The sequence below is a fragment of the Chiroxiphia lanceolata genome, chromosome 1 (assembly GCF_009829145.1).
Source record: "Chiroxiphia lanceolata isolate bChiLan1 chromosome 1, bChiLan1.pri, whole genome shotgun sequence".
Lineage (NCBI taxonomy): Eukaryota > Metazoa > Chordata > Aves > Passeriformes > Pipridae > Chiroxiphia > Chiroxiphia lanceolata.
The window spans coordinates 20,962,581-20,986,800 of NC_045637.1; the positions used below are offsets into that span (position 1 = coordinate 20,962,581).

At 34.9% G+C, this 24,220-nt stretch overlaps 1 protein-coding gene across 38 annotated transcripts in view; it reads right to left on the reverse strand.

Moving 5' to 3' along the window:
• RIMS2 (regulating synaptic membrane exocytosis 2) overlaps window positions 1-24,220 on the reverse strand; it is a 456,898-nt gene that overhangs the window by 377,273 nt on the left and 55,405 nt on the right. For 26 of the 38 annotated variants that reach the window (XM_032680574.1, XM_032680663.1, XM_032680634.1 and 23 more), the window contains exons 2-3: window positions 16,963-16,995; window positions 16,478-16,564 (exon numbers count right to left, since the gene is read on the reverse strand). The exons of the other annotated variants lie outside the window; for them this stretch is intronic. In XM_032680574.1, the coding sequence (XP_032536465.1) occupies window positions 16,478-16,564; window positions 16,963-16,995 (120 nt within the window). The remainder of the gene's footprint in view (window positions 1-16,477; window positions 16,565-16,962; window positions 16,996-24,220) is intronic. 38 annotated transcript variants of the gene reach the window in all.

The window sequence follows — 24,220 nt, forward strand, 5'->3', positions numbered from 1 at the left end:
ACTGGAAGTATCAGTAGGACTTTGTTTTTAATGTTTAAGCGTCAAGTGGGTAAATTAAATCCATACTATTATACAAGACAGTGGTAGTTTTCCTTCTGCTCTTTACCCTTGTGACAAGGCCAACACTTCCCAGGTAATTTTAGATCTCATTTAAAGTAAGATTAACCATGCCAGTTGTAACTGAAAAAGTGCCTGACTCTCCAAGGAAAATTTCCAAGTTCATTCCACAACTGCATTCATGCAGTTAAAATATTTTATCCTCCACTTCCATGGGCCTTGTCCCTGCATTTGCATTCCACACTATCCCAAAGGAGCTGCTTTGATAAATTGCTGAAGCTGTAAGAACTAAACCTCAGCTGGCAATGAAGAACAGGACCAAGCAGTTGAATTTACAGTAAAGTAGGCTACCAGGAAGTGTATGTGAGAAAGCACAAAAAGAGGATCTTTGAAGTTGGGTCATTTCATTTATACTTCATCCTAGATATAGTATGTAAAGAAATGGCAGGATTATAGATTAAAAATTACAGATAATTATGGTCAATTTTTTTTAACTACTTCATTACAAAATAAGATGTAAGCAGTCACTCTGCGTGCTTTACACATCCAGATACCTTCAACTTCACTTAAACAATTTCTGAAAATTCTGGTAGGAAAGAACAGTTGCATTTCAAGTTTGGAAAAACAGTCATAGTGACAGAAAGAAACTTCTGGAACTGTCGCATCTAAGGGCAATGATGCAACATGAGCTCAAGATTACCGAATATTAGAAAGGATATGAGACACCTTAAAATACATGATACTATTTGATTCTTCAGTTGTACTGATACCATAATATCATGACATATTGCTGCTGTTAAGCACTTTAGACAAGTGGAAATGAAGTTTTCAGAAACAGTCATAGGAACAAGAAGTCTTCCTGAATTCAGGAAGATGATATTGATGATAACCAGTATCTGTCTTTAATTTCTATGAGAGAAGGCACAAAGGACAGGAAAAATCTGTAGCCTGGATATTACTGTAAAACAGGCACATCAGACATAGTATTGTACACATGTAGAATCATGACACTCTTAGCTACCATCACATGCAGTAGTATTATAAAATTCCAAACAAAAACATAAATTTCTTTAGACCTGTAAGCCAATCAACCACAAAAGATCTCCAGGTAAAGAGGTAGGGAGAATAGTCAGAGCTCCTTGCTAAACAGAAGGGAAATAACATCTCATGACTTTTTTTTGGTAACAGAAAACCACTCTATAAACTAGAATTAGGATTATTTTGCAGCTATTGCAGCAAACACATTGCAGCATAACATTACTTTATGAGCTTTATGCTATGTTTTGAGGCACAAATGCTACATTAATGTGAAAACATTAGAAATATAGCTACATGTTGACTATTTCTGCATTTTTTCTGACACTGTTTATGTTAGGAATTCTAATAAATATCGGTTTTAAGAAATCTGAGGCACACCTATATACTTTTAATTACTAGACCTTTATTTTTTAAACAGCTTCATTATTAAAAGTATACAAATTACTGTTCTGTCCAAATTATTCACTCATAGGAAGTTTCACAGTTTATCTTATATCTGGCTTGTTTCATAAATCATACTTTTAATTATGTTATTCTAAATTTCATTTTACAGGTAGGCTAATTCAGTTCTGCCAATTAAGCACATTGCAACATTATTACAGTTATAAAGGGCATCTCCAGCAGAGATAGTATTTCTCACAGTCACTCGGGTTACTTTTTTGCATCATTGGTTCACTTACAATAGGAAGCCATTCACTGCACACCTGTAGTTTTAGAAATGCCAAAAATAAATAAGCTACTGCGATAAACTTTTTTATCCTTACTATGAAAGCCAAAACTACTTTTTCGTTAGACAATTACACGCACAGCCAAAATAAATACATGTTAAATAATAGGTCACAGTGTCTAGGCTCCGAAATGTAACACCTCCTGACATTACAGTATCATGATTAGAACGAGTTCATTCCACATTGTTTACAACATTCATGAGCACTTTCAATTATTAAGTAGCCCCTATCTTTTTACTTCTGTGACAGGAGTGTTCCTATCTTGACGATTTTCCTTTTTTAACAAACAGGAAATAAATTTGAGCAATGCTAGGAAAGTGAGCGTTAAGCAAGTCTCAGTTGTGCTCACCATAGTTGTCTCAGCTTCATCTAAGCAAACTACACCAACATGTTTGATGCTGAAAAATCACCAGAAGTGGTGTTTGCAACTATTTGTGGTGCATTTTGGTTTTGACTGTGCCAGTATTTTGACTGTAAAAGTAGTACCAGTGCAGCCACATTGCCAGCAGCACTATAGGGGGAGAGCCTTTTGAAACAGTTTGCCAGTTCTCAGAAGCCTGTAATTTTCCACTGTGTTCATATTTTTAAAGTAATAGGAAGTAGGGCCAAAACACAAATTATTTTCATGGTGCTAATGTAATTTTTCTTTTTTTTTCTCATGAGGAAGGAAGTCACAAATGGAGACGTTCTCAGCTGTAGGACTGTGGTTTTGTAAGTGTCTGAACTAGGTGTGTAACAATCTTCCCCATACTAATTATATCTAAATCCATGCCTCCGTACCTCCCCTTTAGTGAAAAAGTGCACTGAACTTAAACTTTGCTTCTCAGAAATAAAATATAATGTTGAATTAGGTTGCAGTAGTATTTCTCCATTTAAGATAAAATATATTTGAGAATGATGGAAAAATTAAGAGATTTGTGCCTCAGAAATGCATAACTAATAGTTAATCTAATACTATTTCTGAGAGATAATGCTCGAATTTTCCTAATAATTGGAGTTGTACAAAACCATGCCAAAGAATCAGTATCAGAGAGAAGATCAGAATTTAATCCTATATGTAAATCCTTTAACCTCTTAATTAAATCTTATTAGTTAACCATTAAGAGCTCAGAGTTACTGGGTATAAATGAGGGTTGTAAGAGAATGAAGTCAGGCCACCAGTGGGCCTGCTGCCCATAACCCCGCAGAGTGGAAGGATGCAGTAACAGCAGGCCCCGTGAACAAGCAGAGGGAGTGAGGACACTGTCACTCAAAGGACAGGAGCTATCCCAGAGACAGCACTGCGAATATCTGTTTTCCTATAGAGCTTGAATACTTTTCTCTGCCAAGATTCTTATATTGGTTTATTAAAGCCTTCTCCTGGAGTACGTCTGTTTAGAAAAATAATATATATAAACAGATTTACTATCCTAATTATAGATATTGTGGAATACAATTTGGAGGGGAAAAAAATCTTTATTATCATTCCTACTGCAGAACTTGGTCAATTCCACCTATAGAAAAGAAATCATGTCCAAAATCAATTGCCATTCTTATTTTACATGTCTTTTGTATCTAGGACTGACTAGACATCACTATTCAAAGAAGACACGATATCAATACTGATGTATTTCCAATTCTTTCTGCTTTTGTAACTAAGCTGTTCCAATTGGATCTTTGTAACAGTAGGTTTCCAACATTGGAACAAGAGCTTTCTTTAAATATAGACACCCAAAAATAAGCTTATTATATATAAATCTCACTTCTCTCTTTCCCTGGTCTCTAAAGGAAGAGTCAAAAAAGAGGTAAAGGCATTGGCTGGGCTATAACAGCCAGTACTTAAACAAATCACCAGAGGAGATAAAGTTGTGATCCTAGGATTATCACAACTCATCAATGTTGCATGTCTAAGGAAAGAAAAAATATTCATTTAGTGTACATAAGTAATTCATATTGTAATAGCTAGGAAATATACACAATAGAGTTACAAATCCAACAACAAATCTTTTAAATAACAGTGTCCAAAAGAACAGAAAGCATAATATTTTCTTAAGAGATTCAATATAGATACTGTAAAGAGGAGAATGCAGCATCATCACTAGATACGATGAAATAAGGTTAGAGTGAATTTGCTACATTAAATTCACATTTAATTTTGAAACAGACAACATTCTGCTGTTTCTGAAGTTACCTGTTAATCAGATCCTTTTCATACAAATGTTAGTGGGTTTCACCCTGTTGGTGAACACTGCACTAGGAACAATAAAACATGTTTTGCTCTTAGGTACATAACTGGGAGATAGGGGTGTTCACAACTGTTCCAAAACTGTTTTCTGACACAGTCTGCATGCATGGACAAAGTACACTTGAGATGAGAAGTCTGACTGTGCTCCTGCTGACAAAACCCAGGTTCTCTCTTCTTAATATTCTTGCACTAAAACAAGAAAATCCATGTCCTAAAAAAAACCTACCTCTAGTAATCAGCTGTGGAACGAGGGAATAAACAAATGGGGGCAAAGCTTCCTAAAGGATGAGAAAAAGGTGACATGTAGAATGCATAACTAAAATTACTGACCAGCTTTCAAATTTTGGAGTCATTGAATAACGTTTGTGACAGATCCAAATTCCAATAGGAATTCCAACAGGCCCCGATAAAAAACGGATTTTTGTTTCTGTGACAGTGCCTTTTTTTTTTGCTCTGTGACAATCTTCACCGTCTGTTAGTATTATTCATAGATGAGACTTTGTACCCAGTAGTATTCCTCCTCACCCCAGGCTTCTGATCAACTCACCCTGGCACCATCTGTCTATGTTTGTTCTCAGTCCAAGATACTCCAGGAAACACATCACTATGAATTTACTTCAACTTTCTCTCTATACAGACCATAATCTGGAAAACATCTTTCGGAAGAGATAAGAGAATTTCCTTCTTCTGTATGATCAATATTACTTCTACCATGATCACAGAAAGCTACCCAGGAGGGTGCAAGTAAAAGCAAATGGGAAGGATGATGTTGAAAAAATAAAAAGACACATTCATCTGTAAAACAGAAGAGCTAATGGAGGGTTTTATGATATAAATACATTAAGGACCATGCTCCTTTTGGAACATACCTGAATGTTTGGACTATCTGTTCAGTCATCCTCAAATCTCTAAAACCAGAACTAAAGTGAAGACTGCCAGCACATCACAAAAATTTGCTCCAGGTGATAAAGGCCAATTGTCTCATATAGTATGTCCTCCCTAGGTAAACATGGCAGAGTTCCACATCCTGTAGTCAGCCTTTCTAAATCAGTCTAGTCCTTTCCTGCCTTAAATAAGGGAGAATAAGTAGACATTTCTTTCCTCTAGCCTTGTTGCCTCTCCACACCTTCTCAATTAAGGTATGAATATTTAATTTTATTTTATCCAACTAATTTACAAAATGCTCCAACTACTCCTTATCAAAGAGATAAAACAAGACAACAGTGAAAAGAACACTTTACTCACCCTCACTCATTCAAACTTGTATTACAATCAACCGCTGCAAATACTTCAAAATAAAAGCATACAGCTGAGAGAATAAACCCTCCCAAAGACAAACCTAACACTGACTCATAGCTATCAATTAAGCAGAAATGTTATAGGAAGGAGTTGGGACTTTAAAAGCATGTAACCAGCATTACTGAACTTTCATCTGAAAAGCTCTGCAGCTGGGAAGCTTAATTGTATTTCCAGCAAGCCTAATTGTGTTTCCTGACTCCAGGGGACAGGAATTCCCCAGATATTGGTGACTGACAGGTGCGGTTCTGCTTCCAACCTGCAAGTAAGCAAAAATACCCACTGCTATGTGAAACTTAGCATGAAAAGCAACCACTGTCTCCACTGGTATCATTAGCAGCTGGAAGTGCTCAATATCTCATATTAACATTCAGCACTACCCACAACTGGGTCATTTCTAGAAGTCAATTCAGAAGTACAAACTACTCTCAGTACTTGCATTCAATAGCAAACATTAAGATGTAGGGCTTAAACCACACAGGTAGCCTTTGTGAAGTTCCAAACATCTTTCTGTACCAAAGAAAGTCAGTAGAGGTAAAAGGTATCCACCAGTACTTCTAGAGCTACTGGCATTAACAGGTTTAGAACATACTTCCTGGTTCTGAAAATGCATATTGGTTCATTAACCTAATTTTTAATTTTCTAAGAATTTGATCCAACTTCCTGAGGGTAGTTATGCATTTGCAGTTTTACAATTGATTCAACCACGATCACTAAGTCTCTCCTCTTTCTTGAATATTTATTCAACATTTTTCATTATGTTCTTTTCTTGTCTTAAAATCTCTAACTGTGGTTCAAAATAAAAATATTTAAAATTTTTTATAGCAAATTACCAGTCATTAAAACTACCCTTTGAAGACCTTTTTTACTATACCAATCATTACTGATTTAAGAATTTCAATGTATTTGATATAAATAATTAAAAATCATCCGTAAACTCAGTTTGATTGTTTCAGGAAATATTATTTTTACTACTAAATAATCTTTTGTACATTTCTGACTTCAAATTTTTCATCAGCTGTCTTCCCATTTCATCCATTAATTAAAAAATATCTCCTAGTTATTTTTGGAAACTTTTCAATCACTCACATGTACAGAGGAAGTTATGAAAGTATCTTTTGTTCATGCTTTCTTACTACCAGTTTATATGGAAAAAAACCAAAATAAACCAGGGATTACTGTGTGAGAAAGCTACTGATGTCCAAAAACCAAACAAGTTACCACCCCTACCTTAGTCCTACCCTTACTCACATGTGATTCACAATATTTTGGGGGGGTATTCCACTTTGCTTAAAGTCATTCTCTTTTTCCATGTGAAATGTCGAGAGGATGAAAGAGATTGAAAGAAAGTGATAAGGAGAAAAAAATTGAGGAGAAGTACTGAAGGACTATTTTGAACTACAGCCTCATATAAAAGGTCTAGAGAGACCTTTCCTTGGAGAAATTAGCTCTTATCCTATAATACCAGGAGAGCCTACTTACAAGTGTTGAACGCAACAGAGAGCTCAACTCAGTTTTCATGTGGCAACAGAAGCTGTAGTGCCAAATCAAGCCCAAATTAACTGTGCCTTAAACATATTTCCCAAGTGATGAAAACAGACACTCATAACTCTGCTGTCTTGTGTGAGTGTACCCTGAATATACTCCTTACATTTACAGTACTAGTAGGGTAGCTGCATGACTGGCAGAAGCATGGCTTTAGGGAAGAGAGATCAGATCCACTGAGGTCACTAACTAGTTCCAATGTCCTTTGATTTTATGAATCTGACTGCTAAGCTCATTATTTTGTCTTGGAAAACTCAACCAAAACAAGAACGCTACCCTATAAGAATCTATTTGACTTATTTTTAAACTAGATAATGCAGACAGCACTATAATATGTTGAGCTATTTTTCAAATCCACTAGTATTAACTGAAATGTAAAATGTTTAGAATTACAGAAAATACTGACAAAAAATAACGTGTGGGGGATAAAAGCCCAGATAATAGAGTGGAAAAGCCCAGAGAGAAAAAAAAAAAATATTGGGAGATAAAGCTTGCCAGAGAGAGTTGGACACAGAAATCTTTGAACTAGAAAAAGGGAAATCTTGAGTTTGAAAAAGATGGTCTATGAAAATATTTTTTGTGTTATTATAAGGAATTGTCTCAGCTAACTGGAGCCCAGAATAAAATAGACCAAGCACAGCCTGGCTGTACCATCTGGTTTTCTCCTTTAGGTTTCAGACTAGGATTCTGTCTATACAGGAAGGCTGCAGAACTGCTGAGCTCCCAAACTTCCCTTCAGTTTCAAGTATCCTAACTGTATTTCCATAGGATAAAGCTTTTGTGCTTGGTCTATATTCCCAATGGGAATATTGAATCAATAACAAAAATTTAGCAGAGGGCAAATAAATTACTTCAAGCATGCTATGAAAAGTGACTCAGATAATATAAATCCCATGAAAATTCAGATTTTGGTATTTGTAATGTTCACAATGAGAATCATGAACCTGGCCAGTACTGATCGGTGTAATAACACTTCTGTATTCTTTATTTTTTATCCAAATATCAAAAGATAAATGTTCCCTGCCTGAAGAGTATGGCAAATGTATTAAAAAACTGATAATAGTTTCTATCGACCTGCAAACAAGTCAAAAGTACCAGAAGATATTATCTTTTTCTTTTCTTATTCTTAGTCTTTGCCAAGTCATCTTCATGAATGTCACTAAGAGATTATTTCAACAAAATAGAAAGCCTATAAGAAACCTAAGAATATGTTGCATATGACAATATTTCATTGGTTAAAAAAATCCAACAGTTATTAAAAAGTGACTTCTGCAAACTTGGATTTCCCTCAACTTGACATTGATAAAAAAGGTTCTACACCTTGAATGGCTAAAAATTTATACACAATGCATGAAAAAAAAGCTCTATACATAACAGCAGTTTTGGGTGCACTGAATAGTCACTTTAAAATAAAAAAATAGATGTCTCTATAATGTACATCTGTATTTGAAACAATTAATAATTACTTACATTTATTTTTTTCATATTTTCAGCATAGTTTCATCAGAATGCCTAAGCAAAAAGAGCCATTCTTTGCAAGCCTAGTCCCTGACAGATACAAAACCAACCAACCAAACAAAAACAAACAAACAAAAAACCAAAGAGGTATCTGTAATGGACTGAAAATTGCGTGGGAAAGTAGAAGCATTTTGAAGGAGTGCATGGATACTCACACCCTTCAAACTGGAGTTTGAGAGAAAGTGCTCACTTAGCACCAGAGGTGGGAAAGGAACTATTTCAAACAGCCACATGTTATTACAAGGGTAAATGATCATTTGCAGCCTAAAATGATCACAAACACTAGGGAAAGCAAGGTTTAACTTTCATTCGACAAGTCAAAACCATGTTATGCCACTTTTTGGAATAATTGGAATAATTTCTGATAATAAAACTTTTGGAACTAGTGATACTGCAAGTAAAATAAGGTTCACCTCACTTTTGCTCACAAAATATAATATGCCCTGTCATTTTAAGGAGAAAGACTTTACATCATCATGAATAACGCAGAGCTAGTAAAGTGGAGCTGCTGTGATTTGATCCTCTCTGGAAGTTTTGACCTTCCTAAGACAAGATTTGATAAACTTCATATAAATTGAACTTACTGCATGATCTTTATCATCAGTTCTTCACAAAATGAAATGCACAATTCTTCAGAACATAAAAATTAACACATTCATTATGGTTACAGGTAATGCCAAAATGAATGTATAGCCTCTATATTTTGCAAGAACCCCTCTTGTCACTGTCCTGAAGGCAGGTTCCATTGGAAACTCGGGTCATCGATTCAGCTGCGTGCTTAACATGCTTTCCTCTTTTCATAAGAGTATCACTTCTGTCTTGTTTAAGTTAAGCTTAAGCCAGCATTTTCTAAATCTATTTGCTTATCTCATTCAGACAACCTGTCATCCCTCTAGGGGTACTGTCTATTTCTTTTGGAAAGCAGTTCAAACCAGGATGTTGTCAGCATATTAGTAGCGCCACAGCCTGTGACATTCACAAATTCTGAGAAATTGCAAAAATTAGAGAGAAAATACTCTCCCACAAAGCTTTTAGGAGCTGCTGTACATTACAACATATTGCTGTCTGTATTTTCTATACAGCATTGGGTTCATTTACACCTATATGTAAATACATATGGAAACATTCCATCCTTCAGTCATATCATGTTTTTACTTCTTATTATGTTGCATCAAACAAAACATCTAGAGAATTTAGTACACAAAATTGTTCAGATACAGCTCCAATTCAGCCCTACCATATAAATAAGTGGAACTATTTCTCTTTATTACTATTTTATCCAATTTCTTATTTGAGTAAAATACGTAAACATAGATTATCTCAGTTAGGGGAACTTTTTTCCACTTTCTGCTTGTCCATAATTCTAACTGCTGGCCAGCTAAGTATTTTTGGTTGTATTCTTCTTTCTGTATGAAAGTCTGCTTTTTAACCCCAAATTCTCAAGAAATTCTTCATTGTATCATACTACTTTATTATTGGTTCAAAGTTCACTTTTTCCTTTCACAAAGAGACAATGTTTCTCACACTGTCCCTGACATTTTTTTCAATTCCTTATTAATAAACTTTCTTCATTTATCAAAAATGAGAAATCTATTATCTTTGAACTATCATATTCTGTGGGTTCCTCTGTCAAATTACAACTCCATGTATGTTTTACAATTAAAACAGACCTGTTGGATTCCAATTTAAATATAAAAGTATATTTCTTATGACCTTTATATTTACCTGCTCCCAAAATGTTTATCTTTGCCTTCTGATAGAACCGAGCTCCGCCATATTCATAGAATCAATAAGGTTGGAAATTACCTCCAAGATCATTGAGTCCAACCTTTGACCAAACACCACCATGTCAACTGAATCACAGCACCATGTGCCATGTCCAGTCGTTTCTTGAACACTTCCAGGGATGGTGAGTCCATCACTTCCCTGGGCAGCTCATTCCAATGCTTAATCACCCTTCCAGTGAAGAAATTACTACTGTGTTAACATCACTAACATTGTGAACAATTCAACCAACACAAATAAGGTTTTCTTGTATTAAATATTTTGAGGAAAATGTCTGAAAAAGGTCCAGGGCCAGCCACCATACAACCACAATATCATATTGCAAATGGTAACAGTAAGAGTCCTAATAAGTCATCAGAATGAAGCAACAGATGTTGTTTTGGTACCTTGGAGACAAAAACAGTTTTACTGTTAAGAGGTATTTTTGGATCTACATTTTACTTCAAAATAGTTACAATCTCCTTGCATTTTTTTTATACTGCAAATTATAATTTCATTTTTAGCTCATTTACTCTCTGATTTCTTTCTATCTTGCTGCCCAAGAAAATAAACACTCTAGAGTGTTAATCTTCTCATTACTCCAATTTCACAAGTCTATTGGCTGCAGAGACCTATTTTCTTTTTCAGAAAAGTATACCTTCAAGTGGAGTGTGCTATTTTCAACAGGTTCTGTTAAAAAACATTCCGAACAGGAATTGCACAGACTGCAAATAAATCCACTGACTATATATAGTGTAAACTGTATTAAATAATTGTTGATGTGGGCTTGCTTCACATGTGGGGTAGATAATCTGAAGACATTGAAAACTACCTAGTGGTTGGCAGAGGTATTCTTTATGTAGTAAATTTAGAATACAAAAACAATAAACCATTGATTTATGTTAACTATTTGAGAAATGGCAATCTATTTTAACAAGAATTCATTAGAGATTGGAGCAATTTATTTCAAAGATTGCTTTAATTCAGACACTGACTAAAGTATCCAGTAACATTTCCTTATCAGACAAGTCTAATTTCATGAAGAAAATAACATATCTAACCAAAGAAAGTCTACTTATCAAATGCTGAATTTGGGGACTAGTAAGACTGAATTTGCATCATACATTAAAAAAAATATTGTATGTATCGCATTTTGAAATTTATTCTGGACTTTTGTGCAACTTTATGCACCAATGTCTCAAAGGAGATTTGGGATAATGACACTGTCTTCTCTGTAAATACAGTCTCTGTTCTTTACAGTACACACATTTAAATACTGAAAACTTTCATTATGTCTACAGTGATTTTATATCAACAGAACAGAGCATGTTAACAAAACTATGTGTGTGATCACAGAGACTATTGTGAAAACTTGGTATTACTTGACATTCCAAATAGCAAAGGAGTAAAAATGTAAAAATCAAGCATTTTTGAAAGATGATTCCTTTTATTTACAGTTGCTTATGGAATTCAATTTCTTTAAAAATCTGTCTCTTCAAGAAGAAAAGGTATTCTATTGAAAATTTTACTGTTTTGCAGGTGTGGGCTACCAGTAGAAAAATTAATGTAGTTTACAAAAAATATGCAGAAAAAGGTTTTACTTGGTATCATTTTACAATAATTTTTGATCTTCATTTCCTTGTAGTGACAACATAACTTCCAGAAAAACATGTAAGTATTTATTTATTGAAAAGACATTTTTAGCAGCAAAAATCCCAATGTTGTGCTAAGCAATGCATTTTTTGATCTCTCCTAGAATTAGTCTAGTGAAAGAACAAAAAAGGTGATGAAATATTTTGTTCTATTTATTTTGAAATAGTTTAGATACAAAAAGCATTATGCTTAATGACTTTTGATATTGACATTCTACTATTCTATTGATATAAACATTCTACTGTTTATTAATAATGTGCTCATAACTATCAAAACAAGAAAAGAGGCTCAATTTCTGCTGTCAACGTCAATGATCAACCTCTTACAGTTTTCAACAAGTAACTGAACTTCCAGCCTGAAAATGAACAAAAATGTTCATGGGAAAAGGGGAAAAAACCACCATCTTTTCAATAGTTGGATATCTTTAAGCAGTAAACTCTAGAAACTTTCTTTCCTAAACCACTGTATAAATTCACAGAACTCTCATATCTAGTACTGTGAGGAACACTGATCACCCTCAATTCAGAAAGATCTATTAGGGCTTTTAGAAGGAGATAAGGCAATAAGGATGACCAAAAGCACAGAGTGGCTTTCACAGAAGCTGACTCTGCAGCTTGAAGGGATAAATGAATGAAATATAATAGACTGCACGGAATGTAATAGAAATGTGCAAACATTATACATAGTATAGACAAAGTATATAAGGAATTACATAACACAAGACTAGCACTTCCCAATGAAAATATCAGGGAGTAGGTTTAAAGCAAACAAAGGGTGACAATTCCTCGATATAGCAGATAATTAAATTGTAGAATTCATTTTCACCAAGTTCTGAAGCCAAAAATATAAATAGGTTTAAAATGGGACTGAAAATAGTGATGGCAATTAGATTCCTAGTGGCCATGAAATAAATGCAGCAACATGCATGCAGACATTGCCTCAGGAAGCCACCTGTATCGGAATTAGTCTGTGCATAACCCTCTCCTTATGTGTGTTCTCAGATATTCATTGCTGGGCACTGCCAATACACAATATTACACTAGCTGAATCTTTAGTGCCTCCTAGCATGGGAATCCCTTTCTTTTGATTGGAGCCTAATACACCATTACATAATGTTCCAAAATTCATGCAAAAAAAAAATATAAACTCCAAGTCAAATCCTTAGACACAAGACCACCAAATCCTAACAATGAGATCCTTCCCTTTATTCAGCACTGATGAGGTCAAACCTAGAATTCTGTGTCCACTTCTGGGCTCCCCAGTTTGAGAGAGACGTGGACATACTAGAGACAGTCCAGCAAAAGGCCAAAAAGATGGTGAAGAGACTGAAGTATCTCTCACATGAGGACAGAGAGCTTGATCTGTTTAGCCTAGAGAAGAAAAAGTTCAGGGAGGGGATCATATTAGTAAATACAAATACCTGGAGCAAGGGTGCAAAGAGAATGGAATCAGGCTCTTTTCAGCAGTGTCCAGTGACAGGATCAGAGGCAATAGACACAAACTGAAGCACAGGAGATTCCCTCTTAACAGAAGGAAACACTTTTCACTCTAGCACTAGCACATGTATCTCTTGCCCACAGAGATTCAAGAGTCCCCATCCCTGGAGATATTCAAAATGCATCTAAACAACCGGCCCTAGGTGACCCAGCCTGAGAAGGTGGGTTGGACAGGATGACCTCCAGAGGTCTTTTCCAACCTCAATTATCCTGTGATTTTATGGTATAGAATTCATGTCCAAAAGTGTCAGACTAACCCTGCCCCTGCCCATAAGGATACTTGGTCAATGGTTTTTCAAAAATAAGTTCTCCAGAGCAAAACTGAAATTTTAACCTTATGTTTTCAGACACTACTGATTCCTTTTCTGCCTCCTCCCACCACATTTTGTCCTCCCCAGAATCACGGTAGACAAGTATTTTCATCAGCAAAAGTGGACAGTCAGACACATCTCGAAATCCATTACAGACTCAGATACTGACAGTGATTTCAAGTGGAAAATGCCCCGATACGTATGGATAGTGATAAAAATTTCTTCAGACATCTGTTCTCCTACCCAGTGTCCCACAATGTTCCCAGGTACAACAGTTCTCTGCAAGTCATTAAAGTCAGAAAAAAGAAATAAAATTGAAAAGTTACACCATTAGTATTTCTGTTCAATTTTCTCCCTGCAAGTTTACAATAATCACAAAAATAAATCCTGATCATTAATAAATTAATGAAATTATCACAAATAAGCAATGCTGGAAGACACTTTCAAAACTGTCTTTCAAAAGTGTCTTTCTAAGATACGTTCAAAAGTCACTTAGTCCATTCTCTTGTCCTAGCATAGGACCAGATACACTTTTGCCTTTTCTAGCAGATTTGCCAAACGTGTTCCTTAAGATTTTCACGGCTTCCAGACAAGTCCTAGACAAACTTTTTAAGCAAGCATTTTAAGTTTTCTTTTCATGAAAGGTTTTCCCTATCAAGCTGAATTCTCCCTAAGGCAACTTCAGCCTACTCCTTTCTCCTGCACCACCAGAGGCATGGAGAAGAGATTATTTCCTTTCATGTTTCAGCAACATTCTGCGTAATTAAAGATTTGTCCATCTCCTTCATCCCCTGGGATTTCCTCTTCAGGAGGCTCAATCACCTCATGTGTTTGATTCTTTCCTAATACATATGTTTATAGACATTTAATTATTCATTCTTATTACTCTCCACCGAATTTCATCTTCTCCACATAATTTTTGAAGAATGTTGTCCAAAGAAGGGCATGCCATTCCAGGTGACATCTTAGCAAAGCTTAGCAGTGTGGTAACTTCTGCATGGTGCTTCCTGGCTACTGTCTGCACATTCCTGTATGGCATTAATCTCTTTAACAATACTGGCTACAGCTCAACTTACATACTATAGTGGCTCCCTGATTCTCTGCCAAAGAACATCTCCCCACACCATTTTCCTTAATCCTATGTCAACCACATAAACCACCCCTACATAACTACACCACTTTGCATTTATGCTTTTGAATGGCATCATCACATCATAACCATAGCTCGGGTTTTTAAGGATAATTTTTAATATAGTCCTGCCATTAGATGTTACTCTTCTCCCAGTCTTATGCTATATGCAAATTCATTGAGTACACAAATTAGTTAATTTGTTAATTACATAATAAAAACACCAGTTTTTATAATAAAAAAGCCAGTTCCCAAAGAGATCACTGTTCAAAAAAAATTCTTCCATAATAACAGTAATCATTTATAAATAGTTTTTGTCATCTGTAACTCAACTGTTTACACTGCCTTTACAGTATTTTTGGTTTCTTGAAAGCCATATGCTTCATATGTACAAGTAGAACAAACTTTGATGAGTTAAGGAAACTGGGAATACAAAGGAGGCACTGAGGTGTTGTGAACAAAATGTAATATTGCCAGTATCTAACAATAACCAATACAGAAAATATTCACTATCTATATTATATACAATTTCATAATAACTTAAATGAGAATATCAGAAACAGAGCTCAGAATAATACACTGTTTTACAGAATATCAATTTTGAGTCCTATTTTTCCATTTTAATTTTTGACAATTTCTTACTGTGTATTCAAAAAACATATCTGTCATGGTTTGGGAGCCCCAAAAATCCAATTTCCAATTTACCACTTTCCAACTCCAGGGGAAAACCCTTTTTAACCCACAACACTATCATAGCTTTCATGACCCACAAGTATGAAGGTCCACTTAAATATACATATTAAAAAACAAACTAAAACTGATTCTCCTTGGAAAATAATTAACAAGTTTTATGGAAGCTTTAAACCGATTGTGCACAAGTTCAAAAGCAAACATTTATCATGTGAACTTACAAGGTATTCACCTTTAGAAGAAAGGAAAAACAGCAACTTAACTGTTTAAAGCTTAAATAATATCAGAAGTAACATTTTAAGAATTTGAAAATTTAGAATAATAAATATTTTTCGGGTTGTCTTTATGAAAGGAATATTTTCAGCTCAGTGCTTTAAAGTTCTACTCTAAGACTGAATATCCTAGCTTTGCCAGTTTCTGTTAAATCTTAAAATTTTCAAATAGCAAAAAAAGTAATGACTTAACAACACAAAAAGTCTGTGGATGAAATACTGGCCTCTTAACTGACCCAAGATTTCACCTTATATCTGCTAAAGTTCTGAAACTTTACAGATATTTTAAAAGCATGAAAAAAATGAAAGGACGTTTTCCTGGTCCTTGGAAACTTCTTCATACATATTATGTATATTCATATAGCATTCTATGCATAAACAATATCACAAATACCATGCATGTGCATAGACATGCTATACATAATACTACGTCTTATCATTCCAGCTCTTCATGCACAGCAAACACATCACTTCACTGGGAGTTTCATATATGGAACATTTGCAGAAAAAAAGACAAACAAAGCAGCAGTAATTCCTTCAATTGTACTCTAATGTAATCTCTTATGTTACTGATAAGGAGAGTAAAACCTGATTTTCGGTTTTCCCTTTGCAAATGAGGGTTGGAAAGCAAATGGTGTTCACCTTATAAAATGCCCTCAGCTGAGTGTTCTAAATGGCACTTACTTCAAACATACTCTCCAGTATGTTCTAATGCTATACAGACATTACTTAGTCTACAGAGAGCAGCTTACTTACGTCTGGGGCTCCTTTTCATTTTGCTGTTTTTGCTGTGGTTGGAGAACGTTATTTACCAGCTCAGTGATCCCACTAAAGGGAAACCACCTGTTTAAACAAGCAAATAATGTGACTGAATAACCAACAAAACCACACTAGTTTAAATGTTTTCTTATCCAACATTATTAGAAATACACAGGCGGAAAAGCTAGAGCCAATGGGAATGTTAGCTGCAGAACTAAGTCAGCCACTAAGGATGTAAGGGAAGTAAAGTTTTACAATTCACCAGTTCACAAGCAGGCAGCAAGAACCTACATCCAGCTAACATGTGGATGGAGTAAGAAGCTGCAGGCAGCTCTCTTACAAGCCAGTCAGGAAGCAGATGACAAACTACCTGCAAGCCTATCAGGTATCAGTGAAAGCTAATACCATCAAAGGTGCAGAGAGCAGGACACGGCAAAGGTAGAAAAGTCAAGCCTATTGCATCTTTCAGATATTTTACTTACTGTGTCGACTGTGGTTTTTGCTCTTCTTTGACCCTAAAAAGATAAGTTTGCACAACTGAGTGCAACATGTTGTAAAACAATGACCCTAAAGTTCTAAAATCTGTATTAAATGGGCTGGGGAAAGTTCCCACTTTGAGTTAAAAGGATTTTCTTTAATATTTGTTGTATGTTTACATTAAATTGTACTCTGGACTTGTTTCCATTTAGGATTAAAAACTGGGAATGCCAAGTATAGGAAACTTGGGAATGCCAAGTATAGGAAACTTATAGTTGCAAAATTAAATTGGTAATGTTCTAAAACTGACTTTCAATTCTTTGCACATAATATCATGTTAAAACATTTCCAGGAATACATTCAATTATAAATGCAAAGGAAGGTGCTTTGATTATGTAAACTACGATCTATTTTTTTATTTTTATTTACAACTGAACTGCCTATCATAGTTCAAGGTGAATTTGTAACGTGTAACATGCCATTTAAAACAAAATATCCTAAACTAATAGATTAAAGGAAAATCTGCACTACATTTATTAAACTACAGTGATATCAAGACCTGCAGACAATGAAACTCTAAAAACTAAGGAAGGAAAGCTAGGGAATTTTACTCTTGAACTTTACTAGGACTTGCTTAAAGAAATAAGTAGATAATACATACAGTAGGCCTGTTCAGTATTGATTAATATTTGTCCACTGCATTTAGGAAAACATTCCATCTGAAATACATGCTTTGACTTGAGTGATCAAGGTGATGTTCTAAACCAAACCCAAGAATAGAGACATATACTCACAGAAATATTTATATCCTCTAATTGCAGGTATTGGTCTTAAATATTAAGTTAGGATCTACTTTCTCTGTGTGTTAAAAAAAACCAAAAATGTTCCAAAATAGATATTCTGAATGTCTCTATAGACAATACTCTCACCTAACTAAACAGGAAGTGCAGGTTTGTAATTTAGGTGGATGCTTAGGGTTGCACAGAAAATTAAAGCTCATCAAAATAGCTCCACATCTCCTTCACTATATGATATCACAGGGAATATCTCTATAAACAGGATTCAGTGACTAAACAAGAACTAAATAAATGGATGATAAGAAACACTAAAATCTTTCCAAAACTTTTCCTATACAAAAGGAAAACTGAACATTCAACACACAGTAAAATGTCTTCAAGCATGGTTTTGCCTCTTCAGCATGTTAGAAATTTTATACACAGAAATGTTCCAGTACCAAAACAAAGCAAACAAATAAGTAAACAAACAATCCCACAAAAACAAGCAGGTATATTCCAAAGAAATAAAAAAAAATGTGAAAATAAAAATTTCTCATGCAGTTGCAATTCCACTTTACCATGCATTTTAATCATAATATTGTCTTTAACCAAGAGAATACTAGTTTTCCAACATAGAAATTCAAAGCTGGAGGAGTGGGAAGGGCAGGAAATCAAAGCATTTTCATACTTTTCCACTACGTAGGCCAGGACTTTTAATTTAAATCCCCCAAAATTATAGCCTTAAAGCTCTATATGGTCAGCTGTGGGAAGGAAACACTCACAGACAATAATTCAAAGCTCCTAAGTCACATACATAGAACTAAACACCGTAAATTTGATCTTTCTGACAAGTGGACAAAGACTGAATATACCACTAGTCCTTATATTCCTCTCTCTACATGACTTCCAAACAAACTAATCGCACACTTTTAAGTTATTTCTTCATTGTGAATTTTTCTGTTGAAGTAAACAAAGGAAATCTGAGCCCTTCACATGATCAGATTACAACCAACATCTTTCCTTTGGGTACTGATCATGGTTAATATTTTTTCACACATAGAACTGAGATCAGAATAGTGTAAAATCAAAATTGTAATACTACACACTAGTAGTATTACACTAATTCTAAGTGTGTAGTTTGAAATTTTGGTATTTTTTTCCAACAGGATCTAGAATCTTTACATAATAGTATATATCTGATGATTTCAAATGCAGCTGCAAACCCTTGGCATTTTTGAAAATCTTACAATCAGTTTTTAGTTTTGCACCATTAAATAAAACACATTGTCCGTAAGCAGACACTTTGAAAACCTGCATTTAAAATTATTTTCTCAGCATTTTATAGGAACATGCTGTTTTAAGCCAGGATATAATTTGACCCCACAATTCAAAATATCTCTCTTACAAATTAATCTTTTCTCCTCCCACAATTCTCTGTCTCATTCACTATACACTTTCCAACACTGCAGTTACGTGAGGACAAGAGCTTCCATTATTATATAACAGTGACGCATTCCTTGAGCACTCTCCATACATCCTTCAGTCCCTGGATCAGGCAATGATCTTCCTTGACTTTATAACAAGCATGGAAGGCAAATTACAGTTTGAAAAGAAATTACAAAAAAATCTATTTAATAGATTCTACCATATGAAATTAAACAAATATTGACCTTGTGGATCAACAAGCCTGAACCTTTCAGGTGTACAGCTCAGGTATTTATCTTTCAAGGTCAGAGAATGGAGAGAGATTCTGAATCTAAATCAGAAAACCACAGACTAATTTCTTCTGCTTTCTTTCCAAAAGACTCTTCATTCAGATAAAATCAGAAGTTGTAGTAACTGATAGAAATAATGATTTATTAGATAAAACACAGAGAGTGTATTTTTAACACTGCTGTGGTTTAAATATTTTTTCCAGACAGAAAAGGACTGAAAAGACTCCAGATACTTGAACCCTGTCTACATATACACATACAGCTTATTTCCTTTGGTTACAAGAACCACTTTGTGTTTCACTGGACTGTGTAGTCCCATATTTATGCAATGATTTCTCCCCTCCTTTCAAAGATCAGAAACTAATAATTGCTTAAAAGAAATGTATTGCCGGGTCGGAAAAATCCCAAACCTCCATTTTCTCAACAGACCAACTGAAAGACCCCAAGTAGTATGACTACATTCTGCTTCTTCCAGACTACCTGTCTTCATTTTACCTTCTTATGTCTTTTCAACTCTATTGGCTCAAAACTCTGCCAAGAACAATGCCAGTTCTTGTCATTCACTAAAAACAAACTCTGATCGATATCTGTTTACTAAAACCAACAAGAGGCTGCAGACAACGTGTCAGATCAACAGTGACAGACAATGCATTCTAACAGTGCAGAATATTAAATATTTTACCACTTATTCTAAAATGTTAGAGGAGTCTGAAGCTTTTGTCACAGTTTTTTTGTTTGCACAGATCATAACTGCATACACCACTCTTTCACTTGAAAACAAGCCAGTATTTTTCTACTTGCCAACAGGAATTTTTACACCTTGCACTTTGTTATCAGGAATCTCTGCCCTCAAAACATACATAGCGCCATTAGTCCTGTGTTCCGCTGTAAGCCTACGCAGTGCCAGTGCCAGATCCCTTTGATCTTTTCCAGTAGCTAGAATCATTAAGTTAGATTTCAAGTCTCATGAACATTTTTTGATGTTAGATCTTCTCCACGTACTAAAAATTTCCTCAAAGATTAAGGCTATTCCCACCAGCAGAGAGAATGAATAGAAGAAGAGAACAGAAAGAAGAGGGAGGAGAACAAGAAAAATGGAAGCAGGAGACAAAGTAATGAAAACATCAACAAAAAAATTATTCTTATTCCATTAAACTCCTAATACTTTTCTATTTTTCAATCTACTCAAATCAATAAAAGCTTCTCTCTAAAATATACTATGTCAAAACCATAAAACATTCTTTCCAAAAGATGTGTTCCACACAGGTAAATTAACAAGCACTCTGTTACCAGAGCTCATGTGTACTTTTACATACTTGGATGTACAGCCACAAAAACATGGGGGCAGAATTCAGGTGCCTCAGTCCATGAAAATGACCCTTAAAACACACTCTACACCTCCTGGGTATCTGAAATAAAACAGGTATCTAGCTCTTCTCAAATGAAGTTTGGGGAAATCCAAATTTCGGAATCAGCCATCCTTGGCAAGCATAAACGTCTTAATATCTGTATCTAATGCAACAATACTCTCAAGATTCACAATTTTGCCATCCATGGACCTACATGGACATGGAGATCTGATATGCAGGAATAAAAAGTTATAAGTAGATATGAACTATTCAAAAATCTTTTGGTAATTCACAACTGTCTTCTTAATGGAAAACTAGTGAAAAGATTTTAATGAATGTATGTAACTGGCTTTCTCTGCAATTTATATATTCCCATTCTCAAAGTATACAAACATCATAATCTCTAAAAGTATTTCCCATCACCAGTATTTCTTAACACAGAATAACTTCCTTCCCTTGAACTTACACCCTGGAAAATGGCACTGAAAATAAAATAGGACTTAAAGAAACAATGATAAAACTCTAACCTCCCTTCCCTCTCCCTTCACTGTGGCTCCCATTCTTTCTCACCAAAAAATGACATTCAGTGCATAACTATATTCAAACCCTTGTGGGGTTGCCTATTCCCTTCGTCAAACGAGGGACTGAACTGAAAAAGGGATAAGATCATCAGCTCCAGCCACATTCTAAGGTTTCCACCACTCTGTCTTAGAATTAAAGGTCCATTGATTCATTTTCCTAGATTTTTACTTTTCTTTTTCTAAATCTTTGTAACAGTATTTCAATTATGCGCCCTGCACCAAATGCCAAAAAAAAAAAAGGATTAGTTGCAGTGACTGCAGTGACTACAATCCCACGTTGGAAGTCAAGACGTGACACATGTACAATATATAACTTTGCCTGCACCCACTCTTGACAAAACAGTCGAGTTAACAGATATAGTCAATACATGTACAATCAACTATTTTCTTGAAAGAGTGCAACTCTATGAGATTAATTAAGTTAAATTATGTAAGTATGTTTAACTCCAAGAAAAGAGAGATAAGGTCAAACATAAATCCATGTCAATTGCACGACTAAAATATTTACATATTAACTGAATTGATTCTCTGCATAGATTACCCTATCAAGGCTATAAGAACATATACCTTAGAACATGTAGCTTAGCTATTTTTGATCAAAATTAAAGTCTTTATTTTATATGACTGCTCCAAGTTTTGCATTAATTCAGAGAGTATAGGTATTTGAATTGAGAATGATCATATTTTGGACAATAAAGTAATGTCTTTCCAAAGGAATATTTTCCTGAAGATGTATGCAAGTGATTTTCCTGACTAATTTTGTTCTGTTTGTAACAAAAGTACCAGCAGTTTCCACAAAAACATCTCCAAGATCGGCAGCAGAGACGCTATTGAACATTTGATATTAGTGAACAAGAAAGTGAAGTTGGCTACCTGGGCTAGAAACAATACCTGTTACACAGAATAAATTTAAAACCTATCTAACTCCAAGTTGAAGAGGTTAAACATCCCTGAAGTCCAAACTGAAGTTATCTTAGAGATACAAGACAAACAACAAGAAAGCACCGTATACATGTCATAGACAAGCACATATATTCTGTATAATAATCTAGGCTGAATGAGGTCCCTGAATGAACCTCAGATAAACATCACCCACAAACATAACAAATTCTGTAAGATTAAGACTACTCCAACGTTTAGATGATAATTAGAAGTGGGATAGTTTTATCTAATGTTTCAGACAAACAGCTCTCAGAGTAAAATTTTGACACCGATATTTCTATAAAATATATACTAAAATGTGGTTCGCTGCAACCAAGAACATAGTGCTCAACAGCCCTGTACTTTCAACTCTAAAACTGAATACATTGACAGCATGTTTTGATTAATTCAAATCCAGAAAAAAAATCAGACACTGCTTATCTTAGGATATGAACTCTTCAGGGTAAAAATGTTTCCTATCATTTGTTTCTACAGTAAGAGATAGGGATACTGTGTTCTACAAATGAAAGCTCCCTCACTTCTCACACGTTTCCTAACTTGGCCAGACTTTTTCCTTAGTGTTTGTTATGGTGTTGATAGTAAAACCATAAAAATGAGTGTCAAACTCACAAATCAGCACATGAGAAAATTACTGCAGTACAACTGTAATAATAAATAAGTACTACACTGAAAGGTGGCCATTATATTACATACAGTTCCAATCATTAACTCATGGATCAATGCTCTGTTTTGAAGGTTATCCAAAATTGCAAGCAGGAGGTCTAGACCAGGGAGGTGATATTAAAAGTTCAATATTAAAAATATAGTGTTTGTCCAAATCTACCACATAGTTTAAAATGGGCTACTGTAGCTTTTTTCTATAATTAGCAAACATAAGATTATTTTGGTTATCACAGAGTAAGTGGGAATTTCTAAGCCAGAATTTGTAAGCCAACAACCTTATAATTTGTTGCCATGTGGAATATGCCAGCTGCTTCCCACTTGTGTCTGCTGAGGGAATGAGGCATGTACAAAAATTTGGAAACACAAAAATTATATACACCATATACTATATATACTATACACAGGCTGAAAAGCCTCACATGGGACCCTGACACTTCTTCAAGGCCCCCAGATAATCAGCAACTGCCTTCACTCAGGATATTTTAGCTGGTTGAGTTTTAAGCACATGCATATTTCAGTTTATGGGGGGGCACAAAACAGTTTTACTTGGATTTAATTTTTTCTCTCCAATTTAATAAGTGTTACTCTCCCAAATCCTGTAGATATGTGGACATTTCAGGCAGATGAAGAATTAAAAAAAAAAATCAATCTGAGATAGCAGGCATCAAATCAGAAAAGAAATACTGGACTTTCATTTTCCAAGAAGGAACAGAGGCAAAATTGTCAAATTGTCGCATAACATTTCTTACTAAATGCAATTCTGTGTAATTATGGGGGCCTTATAGCAAATCTGAGGTGAGATTTGGTTGGAAAATGTTTAAGTTACAGATACTACTACAACCCAAACTCCTAACAAAGATTAATTTTTGACAGCTAGAATTCATTTGAATGTATCTATTTTTAAACAAAACTGAAGAACATTCCAATAATTTTTTTGCTGTCTTATTGTTGTTAGTTTAAAGTTAGCCAGATCTTGGGTTTGCTTGTGCATTTTCCTATACTTTTAAGAACAGTTTAACAAACAGTCAACTGGAAAGAAAATTTTCCTCCAATACAATCATTAAGAAAAATAGTCTTACAGCTCATGTTATTTTTTAAAAAGTCAGGTTTCTCCACAGGAGTGCTGAAATAGATCTTAGATCTGCCACTGTAATCTTGTATCATTCGTGTAAAAAGAAAAGGTTTTACAGTCTTGCCTACAAGGATGTGTGAGACATACCACAAGAGCTGCATTACA